Here is a 14,829-nt window from a genome sequence, read left to right on the forward strand (position 1 = left end):
CCACTCACAGCTGTTTCGATCTGCCACCTGCTCTCATGGCTTCACCATGTTATCATATCTTCCTGTCTTTGACGGGAGGCACCCATTTGCTGTGTACAGGAATTACATTTTAAACATTTTGCAGCATGTCTTCAACTTCAAAGAAGATCTGTCCTACACCAAATAACGGGAACAGCTATTTAAGCCACAGAAAAGACATCTTCTCAGGCCAGCGGTAGGATATAGTGGCACATGGGGTTTCCATTCTCACCTGTTTAGGATATTGTAACAGACTCTCAGGAATGCCATTGATGTACTTCTGTGAAGTGGTTAAAGTATCACCGCCATTCATAATGGATGTCGAGTTTGAAAACATGTGTCGGACTGATGCATGATTTAGGTCTACGTGGAAGTCAGCAGAGATCTTTCGACTGTTTTTAATATCAAATAGTGCCAGGGTGACAAAGAAAGGCTCCACCTAAAACATTTTAAACAAAATATGATCATTACAACATTACACAGAAACAACCCATTTGGACCAACTCATCTGCATTGACACTTATGTTCAACATAAGCTTCCTCGTATCTTACTATGTCTCACCCTGTTAGCATTTCCTTCTTTTCCTTTCTCCCTGATGTGAATATCCAGCTTCCCCTTAAGCATCTACACTATTCACTTCAGCTACTCCTAAAGTAATGAGCTCCACTTTTTCACCACTCGCTGAATAAAGACCTTTCTCTTGAATACTGATGTTATGTCGACAGTTCCTAGCTTTGGTCTCCCTCAAGTGGATATATTTTCTCTACACCTATCCATTAAACCCCCTCATGTTTATGAAGACCCGCTTTCTAGTAAAACGTGTGTCAGACTGTTGATAATTGAGATCTCTTGGTTTTGCCATTAATCTAATGAGAACCTTTTCTCTAGTTGCACCTTCTTCATTGGCTGTTTACCCATTTTATGACATTGAGGCCATTGAACTTACATTCGTCGTGGGCCCCTCTTCATTTTCAGCCACACAGCTTTGCAGATTGAAGGATAAATCATTGCATTTCACCAGAAACCGTTTTCCAAATTTCTCCTCAAATGGCCTCACATCTGGTTCAATATTCGAGAAGTCAAGTTTCTTAAATTGAAGGAGAAAGAAAATTAGTCAAATGATTGTTGTGATCTGGAATGCACTGCCCGAAGAATAAAGGAAGCTGACCCAGCGCTAACTTTGAAAAAGGATTTGACAAGGAGAAATTTGCCTGGCAATGTGGAAACAGCAGAGGACCGAGACTAAATGGATAACTCTTTTCAGAGTAGGCAAATGCATGATGGGTTGAAGAGTCTCCTTTGACATATAATCCTGTTAGCAACTTATTTATCAGTTTTAATTAATTTTACTGGAGCTCAGATTATTTGTATGCAGGCATGTTCAGGTATTATAAACTGTTTAAATTCTGCCCATCCAGAATTACAATCATTTGACTGCAATACATTAACTCACACAAGGCAGAAACCTGGTTAACCACTTCATCATGCTGACACTAGTTTCTTCTTACATCAATATTTTAAAAAGACTCCCATTATTTAAATGAATGCCTCCAATTACTGGATTGGTTTCATGGTGAGATGATTGCTGACCAGAGACATTGAATAGACAAAGCTTATTCTCCCTGGAGTTTGCATTAACCAGAGGTGATAGCAATGATACGTGTAAAATTCTTAAGGGTCTTGACACGCTAACTGCTGAGAAAAATGTTTTCCCTGGCTTGGGAATTGGGAACATCAGGTCACAGTCTCTCGAAGGGGTTAGGACTGAGAGGAGGAGAAATCTTTTCAGTCTGACAGTTCGCAAATCTTTGGAAGACTCTGCCTCAGAGAACAGTCGGTGCTCTCTTGTTGAGGACAGAGATCAATGTGTTTGTGATACACAGGGAATTAAGGGACATGGGGATGGTGCAAGACTGTTAGACGGAGGTAAGAGCGGAGATCTTACTAAAAGCTTCTGAAGCCTCAGGATTAAATAGCCCCTCCTGCTCCTATTTATTTTGTTCTATATTCTCAGGATGTAGGCATCATTGGCTAGATCGGCATTCATAGTCCCTCCCTAGTTATTCTGACAAGGTGGTAGTGAGCTGCTGGTAATGGGTGTGTTAGGTCTGAATGACCTGTCAAGCCCCTCACCTATACGTTGCAGGTTTCCTTTTCCCAAACACATTATAGAATCATAGAGCTGTATAGCATAGAAACAGGGCCTGCTGTCCAATGCGTACATGAGTGAAGCAGTTTGGGGTTTTCCGATAATCTGACAGTTTCATGGTCACTTTAATCTCAGCTATTAACTCCCAGACTTTGTTCTGAAAATGTGGACTGAAATTCTTCAACAACATTGGTGGGATTTGTCTCCTGGATTGGGGGGAGGGGGGTCAAAGACTCCAGATTACACATTAAGGCCAAAGCTCCATCTGAACAATGGATCTACAGCAATGTGGTTAGCTCTTAACCATCCTCTGGCAAGCCTTGGTTCAGGGGCAATTAGGGATTGGCAATAAATGCTAGCCTTGCCAACAATGTCTGAACCCCATGGAAACCCCATTAAAACACACTGATTTAAGACAAATGGCAAAGGAAATAACGGCAAGGTGAGAAAAACCCTTTGACTTCAGCAAAAGGATGGGATCTGGAACATAATGCTGAAGAGTGTGGCGTAAGATGGATGCAGTTGCAGATTTCAAAAAGGAATCAGATAATTGCCGTAAAAAACATTTGCAGGGCTCCAGAGGGAAAAGTCAGATGAGTGGGCCTGGATGACTTGCTCTTGCGAAGAGCCAGTGTGGACCTGATGGGCTGAACGTCCTCATGTGCTATCATCATTCTATGACCTATCCAATTTGTGCCCCTGAATTCCTGCTCCCTTTGCTGAAAGTACAGCCCCTTTGTCCAAAATGCCAGGGGTGGCTTACTTCAAATGAAAGACTAAATCCTAAACTTACCTGCGTATCTGCATCCAAAACAAAAAGCTTTAATCTCCCTTCATTCTTCTTTGTTTCTATGTCTCTTGTGCTCTGAAAATGACACAGACTGTAAATATTTCGCCTTTGCAATGAGAAAAATGAATATCCAAATCTACAATAACAGTTACTGACAGAGCTGTGAAGAGTTGATCAGGGCCTGAAAGTAGAATATAAGTTATCAATTCTGGCCTAAAACCTCCTCCATTCACATAGCGCAGTTGTTGTTTGCTTTCAGATCACCCCAAGGTCTCCCCTCTACCCTACAGTCCTCTGAGACCTCTGCTCTCCTCTATGTCTGGCCACTTGAGCGTCCCTTAATTTTCACTGTTTCACCGGCGGCAGCCATACATTCAGTGCCTGGGTGAGTCCCAAATTCTGGAATTAATTCCCTAAACATTTCTCTCATCCTTGGAGACACTCCATAAAACTCTACCCCTTTCAGCAGGTTTTTTGTCACTTGTCCCATGAGATCCTTTTGCAGTTCGGAGTCAAACTTTGGTAATTGCTCCTGTAGGTGGAACTTGAATGTGCAAATGTTTGGACATTACCTGGGCACCCTAAAGCATTGTATGTTAACAGTGTTATTTTCTTCAGAGACAATGGTGAAGGTTCTTTATACTTGTACAGTACTTAGCTTTTCCTGGTCAGTGGACCCCATGGGGCCTGGGGTGCATTACTTCGCACATCAATGATATTTTAACTTAATCCCCTAGTTTTGTTTCATGGTACAGTGACCCCAATGGGGTGGTTTTTTTATGATTGTTTGAAAATAGTTTCAGCTTTTGTAAAAGAAAGTGCTTACAAAAAGAAAGAGTTGTGACAATGGGTTAGTAGGTAGGAAGCAATGTTGTATTCTGTAAAGAATCCCAGCATCAAGAAAAGTATTACTGTCTAATATCATATCCCAGCAATGGCTTGGAAATGACTAAATGTAACAAGTGCCAGAGCAAGCTTAATATGCTACCCCTCTCTCACTTTTAATCATCAATTCTAAACGCTGGCTTTCCCACCTTTGGCCTGTGAGATTAGTAATTTTTCAGGAGCATTTTCACCCGGGGCAGAAGATTTTAGAGAGAAGACACCCCTCAGAGTTTTGAGCACAAAACTTTTCACTGATTCAAGTTCTGCACTGTCAGAAGCGCTGTTGCCTGGGGGAGACATTGAATAGAACAATGAATACAGATGCCTCTGATTTAGGAAGCCAGCTCCTGAACACTGTCATCAGATTTGCTGCTGGGTAATGTGGATCAGGACTCGATTTGATTCTGTTTTTGGGGTCCTGGAACTAGTGGGAAGGTTCAGCTCATTGTATACATCATATCCACATTTTCCCTCATTCGTCCAAATCCATTCAGTGACAGAAATGGAAAAAAAAATGGTTTCTCCCCGATGGTTATTACCAGGGCAACTAGCCCTGTATAATCTTACAACTGTCACCATACCCAAGTAAAGCTGAAGTGAAAACATGATTTGGAGATGCCGGTGTTGGACTGGGGTGTACAAAGTTAAAAATCACACAACACCAGGTTATAGTCCAACAGGTTTAATTGGAAGCACACTAGCTATCGGAGCAATGCTCCTTCATCAGGTGATTGTGGAGGGCTCGATCGTAACACAGAATTTATAGCAAAAATTTGCAGTGTGATGTAACTGAAATTATAAATTGAAAAATTGATTGTCTGTTAAGCCTTTCATCTGTATTAACTGGTTGTGTGTGATTTTTAACGATGTGAAAACATAAATAGATTAACTGGCTAACCATGCTATTTGCTGTGGAAAACAATTTTGTCATGGCACCTTATGAAAAATAAACCTTTGCAAAATACTTAGCCATCATTATTATTCCCCAACATCATTTTCTTACAAGGTTCAAAGAATGAGGCAGATCGTGCAGGAGATCACTGAAGATTATAATCTCACTTGCAAATTGGTTTTCCACTTTGGATGGTGGCGAGGGTGATGGATAGACAGGGAGGTGCAGTCAGAACCAAGTCAGTGGCATCATGGGTGGCGGAAATGCAGAACAGGGAAGTAGAATGGACGAGCAGTACTGACTAGGGAATAGACAGACATAACTGCAGTTGTAGGTGTGACCAACAAGATGGTCTGTTACCTTGCTGGTCCAGGGGCAAAGATGTAACAAACTGGCAAATGTTTCCTGGGAAAGGTAGATGGCCAGTGATCCTTGTCCATGTTGGTAACAATGACACTGAATGGAAGGAACACAAAGTCCCGAAAGGAGCTTTGGGCATTAGGAAAGAGATTGAAAAGCAGGACTTCCAACGCAGTAATCTTGGGATTACTCCTAATCCTGTGTACTAGTGAGGACAGACATAGAAAAACTGAGCAATTGAACATAGAGTCATAGATTGATAAAGATGTACAGCATGGAAATAGATCCTTTGGTCCAACTCGCCCATGTTGACCACATATTCTAACCTAATCTAGTCCCATTTGCTAGCACTTGGCCCATAACATTCTCTGAACCCTTCCTATTCGTATATCCATTTAGATGCCTTTTAGATGTTGTAATTGTACCAGCGTCCATCAGTTCCTCTGGCAGCTCATTCCATATACAGTATACACCACCCTCTGCAAGAAACGATTGCCCTTTAGGTCCCTTTTAATATTTTCCCCTCTCACACTCAACCTATGCCCTCTAGTTTTGAACTCCTCCTTCCCAGGGAAAAGACTTTGCCTATTTACCCTATCCATACCCCTCATGATTTTATAAACCTCTATAAGGTCACCCCTCAGCCTCCAACGCTCCAGGGAATACAGCCCCAGCCTATTCAGCCTCTCCCTGTAGCTCAAATCCTCCAACCCTGTTAACTTCCTTGAAAATCCTTTCTGAACCCTTTAAAGTTTCACAACATCTTTCTGATACACTGGAAAACTGGGACAGAATGAAAAGCATCAGATTCTGCAGCAATGGGACCAGATCTGGGACCAGTGGCATGTGTACAAGATGGACACCTTGACAGGACTAAATTCCTTGGTTGCGAGGGGAGAGGGATTTGCTCATGCAGTTGGGGATGGGACAGGGAGATATGTTCATGTTAGTAGTGTGGATAGAGAATTGGTTAATAGACAGAAAGCAAAGTCACAGAGTCATACAGCACAGAAACACACCCTTTGATCCAACCCCAAACTAAACTAGTCCCACCTACCGGCTCCGGGCCCATATCCCTCCAAACCTTTCCTGTTAAATGTACTTATTCCAATGTCTTTTAAATTGTACCCACATCCACCACTTTGTCGGGAAGTTCATTCCACATGCGAACCACCCTCTGTGAAATAAACAGATCATTCATAGGACAGCAGGCTGTTAATACTGGGATACTGCAAGGGTCAGTGTTGGTTTGGCAACTCCACACAAGCTATGTAAATGATTTGAACATGGAGGCCAAACGTAATCATTCCAAATTTGTGGAAGACAGTAAACTGGGTGGAAAATTGCGAGGAGAACGCAAGGAGGCTTTGATAGAAAAAATAGAAAGGAAGAATATTTCATAACTGGTGACGAGTGTAGGTGTCCAAGGTATCTGGGTGTCTTTGTCCAAGAGTTACTCACCCTAAGCCAGATCCATATCAGATATAAGATGTGTTTAAATAATCACAGCAATATTTCATAACAGCATGCAATTAGGAAGGTGAATGGTCTGCTGGCTTTCATCACGAGAGGTTTTGAGTTAAGGAGTAAAAGTATCTTGTTGCAGTCATATGGAGCCTCAGTGTGACCTCACAGAGTACTGCGTAACATTTGATCTGCTTATCTAAGAAATAATGTACTTGTCTTTGGGAGAGTATAATGAAGGTTCTCCAAATAAATCCCTGGGATGGTGGAGCTGTCTTCTGAGAAGAGGCTGAGGAAAGCCAGTCTGTACTCTCTAGAGTTTCAAAGCATGAGAAGTGTTCTCGTTGAAACTTTTAAAATTCTAACATTTATGAGAGGTTGAATGTGGATCATGTATTTTCCCTGGGAGGTGAGTCTAAAACCAGGAGATATAACCTCAGGATAAATTAAGGCTCACAGGAGGAAAATTTTCACTCAGAGGGGATGAATCTTGAGAACCTGAATCTTGAGAATTCCCTTCTTCAGAGGGCTGTGTAAGCTCAGCCATTAGGTTAGATTAGGGTTCAAAATAACATGAAGCAATGTGGAGATAGTGGGGAAAATAATCCAGCCTTCATCTAACGGATGGCACAGCAGGCTCAATGTTCTGAATAGAGATCGGAGTCAAGATCAGAGTGGGGCTGGAAAAGCACAGCAGGTCAGGCAGCATCCGAGGAGCAAGAAAATCGAGGTTTTGGGCATGGGCCCTTCATCAGGAATGCTCATTCCTGTTGAAGGGCTCCTGCCCGAAATGTCTATTTTCTGCTCCTCGGATGCTGCTTGACTTGTGCTTTTCCAGCCCCACTCTGATCTTGACTCCGAGCTCCAGCATCTGCAGTCCTCACTTTCGCCTCAATGTTCTGCATTCCTAAAAGAAATAGACAGCATTTGCTCAAAAGGTCAAAATACAGCATTTTTAATACTTAAAATGAACAATTTGCTGAATATTTCCATATTCATAATTGCCTTTATCATTAAAGAATTGGAAAAAAGAGCAACAACACCTTTGTCATTTCACAATGGAGACTTTCCAAGCTGGTTACATGTTCTGATCTCCCCTGACCAGATATTTCATCATCTGAAACTAAGCATAAAAAACCATTAGTAATGCAGCTTTCAGCACTGAAAATGTATTGCTGGAAAAGCACAGCAGGTCAGGCAGCATCCAAGGAGCAGGAGAATCGACGTTTCGGGCATGAGCCCTTCTTCAAGAATGAGGAAAGTGCGTCCAGCAGGCTAAGATAAAAGGTAGGGAGGAGGGACTTGGGGGTGGGGCGTTGGAAATGCGATAGGTGGAAGGAGGTTAAGGTAAGGCTGATAAGGTGAGGGTGATAGGCCGGAGTGGGGGTGGGGACGGAGAGGTCAGGAAGAAGGTGCTGAGTTCGAGGGTTGGGACTGAGACAAGGTGGGGGGAGGGGAAATTCGGAAACTGGAGAAATCTGAGTTCATCTGGGGCACTCGCTATGCCTGCCTCTTCGTAGGATATGTGGAACAGTCCATCTTCCGCAGCTATACTGGCATCACACCCCACCTTTTCCTCCGCTACATCGATCTCTGTATCGGCGCTGCCTCGTGCTCCCATGAGGAGGTTGAACAGTTCATCCACTTTACTAACACCTTCCACCCCGACCTCAAATTTACCTGGACCGTCTCAGACTCCTCCCTCCTTTTTCTAGACCTCTCCATTTCTATCTTGGGCGACGGACATTTACTATAAACCGACCGACTCCCACAGCTACCTAGACTACGCCTCATCCAACCCTGACCCCTGTAAAAATGCCATCCCATATTCCCCAATTCCTTCGTCTCCGCCGCATCTGCTCCCAGGAGGACCAGTTCCAATACCGAACAATCCAGATGGCCTCTTTCTTCAAAGACCGCAATTTCCCCCAGACGTGGTCGATGATGCTCTCCATCGCGTCTCCTCCACTTCCCGCTCCTCCGACCTTGAACCCCGCCCCTCCAATCGCCACCAGGAGAGAACCCCACTGGTCCTCACCTACCACCCCACCAACCTCCATCGTCACATCGTATCATCCGTCGTCATTTCCGCCACCTCCAAATGGACCCCACCATCAGGGATATATTTCCCTCCCCTCCCCTATCAGCATTCCGAAAAGACCACTCCCTCCATGACTCCCTCGTTAGGTCCACACCCCCCACCAACCCAACCTCCACTCCCGGCACCTTCCCCTGCAACCGCAAAAAATGCAAAACTTGCGCCCACACCTCCCCCATTACTTCCCTCCAAGGCCCCAAGGGATCCTTCCATATCCGCCACAAATTCACCTGCACCTCCACACACACCATTTACTGCATCCGTTGCACCCGATGTGGCCTCCTCTATATTGGGGAGACAGGCCGCCTACTTGCGAAACGTTTCAGAGAACACCTCTGGGACACCCGGACCAACCAACCCAACCACCCCGTGGCTCAACACTTCAACTCCCCCTCCCACTCCACCAAGGACAGGCAGGTCCTTGGCCTCCTCCATCGCCAGACCATAGCAACACGACGGCTGGAGGAAGAGCGCCTCATCTTCCGCTTAGGAACCCTCCAACCACAAGGGATGAACTCAGATTTCTCAGAACTCAGAACTAAAATAACAAGAATAAATATTATCTTTCTCTTGCTCTGAGAGACTGTTCCTAACCCTAAGCCAGATCCGTACCAGATGTAAGTCATTCATGTGTTTAAATAATCACAGGAACAGTTTAAAATTGCACAATGGAACAGCATCGATTCAAAGTAAATTATAAAATCTGCTTTGTCCAGTAAAACAATGAGATTAAGTGTTTATTTTTAAAATGACATCCGATGCAATTTTTTGAAAAATCGCTTTAAACGTAGTTATTTTGGATGAGATTTCAGGTTTGTGAAATAAGTTCTATTGAATCTCACTCCAAAAACTGCAGCCAGGAAACAGGAAATACAACAGACCAAATAATCACAAAGTTCTACCCTAAATTCACCATTATTTTATTTCCTGATCATTCAACAATTTTTTTTTGTTTTAAAAAGATATTTATGTCTTGTGGACTAATGTATTATATTTAAATCAGATCACAGCAATTGTATTTCAAGACAGGTGTTCAATCAATAGGCTGTCCCAAGGAGCTTCACAGAAACAACAGAAGGAAAAACTAGAAAGCAAAATGTGACACTGAGCCACATAAGGAAACATTAGGAGGGATGATTAAAGGTTTGGTGGAAAAAAAAGAGTACTTTAAGGGAATGAAGAGAAGTACAGAGGTAGAGAGAGTTAGTGAGGAATTTCCAGTTCTTGAGGAACTGGATAACTGAAAGCAAGGCTGCAAGTATTGGAATTATTAAAATCAATGAGGTACAAAGAGATCAAAATTAGAGGAGCATAGACATCTGTGAGGTTTGTGGATCTGGTGGGAGAGTATAGAGTTAAGGAGGGAAAAAAAATTAGAGTTAGAAAGCAAGATTTTTTTAAAAAATGAACTGTGAATGGAGGTCAGTGAGCAAAGAGGTGAAGTGAATTTGGTGTGAGAGAGGACATGTGCAGCAGAGTTTCAGGTAACCTCAGGCTTATAAAGGGGAGATTATAGGAAGCTGGCAAGGAGTGTCTGAGAATAGTCAAATCCAGGAAGGACTAAAGTAAAGATGAGGTCTGTGTTTCTATGAAAGTGATATAGTTTTTCAAAAGTCATTTTGGACAGATAAATTCTAGGATTTAGAAGCAAACTCAAAAAATGCAACTCTGCGTTTTATCATCAAGTGCACCGTTTGTGCTTTTACAAAGTATAAAGAATGCCAGATTTCACACAACTCCTCTCATGGTAAAGTGCTGGCCAGTGGCTGATGTAGCATTTGTTAAGGTCAACATTTCCGCCACTGAACTACTTTCAATATTTTTTTAGGAAAGGTGGGGAATGGACTCCCAGAAAGCCCATATACAAATCATTGACAAGTTAAGCACACAATTTAACGGACTTAGAATTTAATGAACTAATTTAATGAGGCTTGTATGCAGTTTGTACACATTCATCTTTCACCAAGTGAATCTTTCAGTGATACAGGTGGCAAAACATCTGCTGTTTCATTTATTATAGCACAATGGTACAGGAAGTGGATTTTGTAATGAATTGATTTAGCCCGACAGTGAGAACATCGTTGAAATTCTTCATGTATTTTTGAGCAGTCCCAGGAAAAAAAACATTTTGCATCATTTTGCAAACATTTGACTGGCTTCCAGAGTTTTCTTCCTCCAGTAATTTCAATTTTTTTTTTAATATTGTTTTACGTTTCCTCTAACTTTTTCAGACAAAACCAACTAGCAGAGAAGGATGCTGTTTAGTCCCATTGTGGCTGTCCTGACTTTTTAAATAACTATCCAATTAGTACCATTCTCTTTGCTCTATACCCACAGGCTCCACGTTTTCTCCACCTTTAGAAACCCATTATTGAATCAAAATGCAAGCACCACATTCAGCTCAAAACCACTCAGTGTAAAAAAACACAATCCTTTGACCTTTCCTCTGGATCTTTTAATTCAATGGCCTTAAATCAGTAACAAAAGCAGAAATAACTGGAGAAACTCAGCAGGCCTGGAAGTATCTGTGGAGAGAAAGCAGCGTTTCCTTTTCAGGTCCTTCTTCAGAGCTGATAGTAGTGAGGGAAAGGTGGTACAAATGCTGAAGACAGATTGGAAGGGCAAAGGAGTGAGCAAAAGGGTGGAGATGAAATGCAGAGGGACAGCAAGTCACTCAGGCAGACAAAGAGATGGGAAATGGTAAGCCAGGGAGAAGGAAGATCATGGGGACCATACATGGGTGAACAATGCGTTGCCTGCGCTGAAAGCAGCTCGTGTCACGACAGGGTTTGGGGCGGGGTGGGGGGTGGTGGATGGGAGGTGGTTAAGGATGTGGAGAAAGGTGTTCAAGTTCTACAATTAATGACTCTCAATAGTGAGTTCTGAGGCTACAGGGTCCCCATGTGGAAAAGGAGGAGCTGTTCTTTCAGTTTGTGCTGAGTTTCACTGGAACACCACAGCAAGCCTGAGACAGAGATGTTGGCCAGGGAACACGGTGGTGTGTTGAAGTGGCAAGTGACTGGAAGCTCAGGGTCTCTTTTACAGACAGAATGTAGGAGTTCTGCCCCACAGGCATTTCATCTGCCCAGTGTGGATGAGCCCATAATGTGAACAGCAAGTACACTAGATTTGATTGAGTGAAGTACAGGTAAATTGTTGCTTCACCTGGAAGGTCTGTCGGGAGCCTTTGACAATGAGGAGGTGGTGAGGTAACTGTGCAAATGCTGCTCCTTCCACAATTGCATGGAAAGATACAGTGGGGGTACGGGGAGATGTTGGGGATGGAGGAGTGGACCAGTCCCCACGAAATGCTGGCAGGGGAGGGGAATATGTGTCTGCTGGTGGCATCCCGCTGGACTGGTCGAAATGGTGGCTAATGATCCTCCAGATGTGGATAGTGGTGGTGTGATGGTAGGTAAGCACAAGGGGGACCCTATTGTTGTTGTGAGAGAGAAGACAGGGGATAAGGGCAGAAGTGTGGGAAACAGGAGACACACTTGACAACCCTGTCAACCACAGTGCCGAGATTCTTCGGTTGAGGAAGAAAATGGATAGTTTGGAAGCTCCCTTGTCAAAGTTGGCCTTACCAGAACAGATGCAGTGGAGACAAAAGAACTGGGAGAATAGAATATAGTGTTTACAGGAAGGAGGTGTGAGGATGTCGAGTCCAGGTAACTAGAGTAATTATTGGGTTTGTAGTAGATATTGGTGGTCAGCCTATCTCCAGAAATGGAAACAGAGATGTTGAGGAAGGGAAGGGAAGAGTCAGAGATGAATCAGGTGAAGGTGAGAGCTGGGTAGAAACTGGAAACGAAATTGATAAATTTTTCTAATTCTAGATAAGTGAAGAAAGCAGTACTGATGAAATCATCAATGTTCCAATTGTGGGGAGGGACCCAAGCAGGATTGGAATAAGGAATTTCCATGTATCCTTCAAAGGGATAGGGACCCATAGTCACACAAGGCATCAGAAGAATCGTGGATGTGAGTTGGAAGGGTCTGGACAAGAGGAGAAAATAGCGAAATGAGGTAGGGAGAGGAGGATCCATGAGGCGGGAGCAGACTAAAACAATGGATCTGCCAGGCAGTTCTGTTGGTGGATATTAGGAAGAAGATGGAAGCAGGCTGTACAAAGTTAAGGGGCTTGGAGGCTGTGTGTGGTGAGGTGATCCATAAATGAGATTGGTGAGGGTCGTGGACACTATAGCCTGGTGTTTGATGATAGGGTCATGATCCAGGGAGAGTTAGCAGAAGTCTAAGAGCTTACATCCATCTTGAATCTGTGTCCTCTGGTTACTGATCCTCTTGCTTGTGGTAGCAGTTTCTCCTTGTTTACTCTATCAAAACCCTTCCTGATTTTGAACACGCTATCAAATCTCCTCTTAACATGCTCAGATCTAAGGAGAACAACGCCACCTTTTCCCGTCTCTCCACAGAACTGAGGTACCTCATTCCTGACCTTTACATTTGCAGGGACATCTGAAGTTAAAATGGTTGGGAGCTTTCTCATTGAAAATGAAAATCACAGCACATGCAAGCGCATTACAATTGTGTGCAGAAAAGCACATATCCTACATCCTGTTTCTTTTTAAAAACAATTCAAGCGGCTCTAGAAAAAAATTCCTTTGCCGGTTGAGATTCTGTCACAGAGAAAAGGCAGAAAGGTGGTTTCCAGGCTTTTATGCAAATGAAATTCAGAATCCAAGTTCACATACTTGTTTGACAGCCAGACACTGTTTTGATCTTTGGGTTAGTCTGAGCCACAAATGAATGGATTCAAGTTCCAACAAGCCAACGAATTCAAACAAAATTGGCAGGTAATCCAATTCTTATTTTGGAATGCTGAATGCTGTGCTTTTTTGGAACAGAAAAGCTTAAATCTCAACATTGCTTTCAGGGAGCCGCAAGGTGTAACCGCTAAACGGTGGAGTTACTGTTCTGCACACAATGAAGATACTTGGCTCAAATCTACATGAAATTGTGCAGGTTAAGTTGGATTCTGCTAAAATCCATTCCACAATTATAAACATAGAACCTTTTAGATGAACCAGTGCGTTAGGGCAGTAGAATGCAATGCATTGTTACCTTTTCTCCATTATAAAGTATTCCTTGATTTACTTAAGAGTGGTAACTTGTGCAGTTTGATTAATTCAGCTAAAAATCAGGTGATCACCAAAAACAGGCGTTTACCTTTTAAAATAAGCACATCCAATCCTCCATCTTTTAGGTAACTGACTCTAAAAGCACTAAAAATAACTTTCAATAAACCTATACTGGCTGTTTACTATTCAACGTGCATTTTGGCTGGGTATGGCTGAAGAGCTGATGAAGGGCTCCTGCCCGAAACATCGATTTTCCTGCTCCTCGGATGCTGCCTGTCCTGCTGTGCTTTTCCAGCACCACACTAATCTTGACTCTGAAGAGCCCACTTGTCACACAACTGAAGGCAGCAGGCAGGCATTAAAGCTGGAGGTCCTCCAGCACATAGAGGGCACTGCAGCCCACAGTTACAGGTATTGAATAGACAGGGCGCCCCCAACTGAAAATGACCACAGTCGCCAAATGCTCCTGATGCCACAAGGAGCCTGAGATTCCAGTTGGACTTTGATCACTGGCCTTCCATCCCAACCTCACCCCCGAAATAAGTTGTTGGCCTGGCTGGCACAATTATTCGCAGAGTGTGAAATTAAATCCCCCAATCCCCATTTAGTGTCCCCTGTCAGTCTTGGTAAACCGTTCCCCGCAGATCAGGAAAAGTACAATCTGATTCAAACTCACTCTCCAGTGACTCGCCGTTTCTCTTCTCTTGCATGGCAGCTTCAAAGGTACTCTGGAGGATTTTATTCAGGGTTCCAATCCACTCGTCCATTTCTTGGTCACTGTCGGCTGCCAACAGGTAACTGCTCTTGTCCTGCATCTTCAGTTCGAAGGCATACCGTCGGATTCTATTGTTCTGCAAAACAGAAAGTTCGCTTGTTCACATCTTGTGTTTGAAAAGCTTTTAGAAGTGCCAGTAATGACACTAACTTGCATTTATATAGCACTTTTGAACCTAGCAAAATGTCCCGGCTCACTGCACAGGTACATCATTTGACCATATTTGAAACTGAGACGTAAAGTGACAACAGGACAGGTGACTTAGGCAAAAAGGTAGGTTTTGAGAAGTGCCTTA

The 14,829-nt window shown here is 43.3% G+C and overlaps 1 protein-coding gene across 15 annotated transcripts in view; it reads right to left on the minus strand.

Moving 5' to 3' along the window:
• Positions 1-14,829, minus strand: part of LOC140481586 (dedicator of cytokinesis protein 9-like) — a 342,162-nt gene that overhangs the window by 124,349 nt on the left and 202,984 nt on the right. For all 15 annotated transcript variants that reach the window (XM_072578032.1, XM_072578034.1, XM_072578030.1 and 12 more), the window contains exons 8-12: positions 14,436-14,610; positions 7,603-7,682; positions 2,962-3,033; positions 966-1,106; positions 251-457 (exon numbers count right to left, since the gene is read on the minus strand). In XM_072578032.1, the coding sequence (XP_072434133.1) occupies positions 251-457; positions 966-1,106; positions 2,962-3,033; positions 7,603-7,682; positions 14,436-14,610 (675 nt within the window). The remainder of the gene's footprint in view (positions 1-250; positions 458-965; positions 1,107-2,961; positions 3,034-7,602; positions 7,683-14,435; positions 14,611-14,829) is intronic.

This window comes from Chiloscyllium punctatum, chromosome 9, assembly GCF_047496795.1.
Source record: "Chiloscyllium punctatum isolate Juve2018m chromosome 9, sChiPun1.3, whole genome shotgun sequence".
NCBI lineage: Eukaryota > Metazoa > Chordata > Chondrichthyes > Orectolobiformes > Hemiscylliidae > Chiloscyllium > Chiloscyllium punctatum.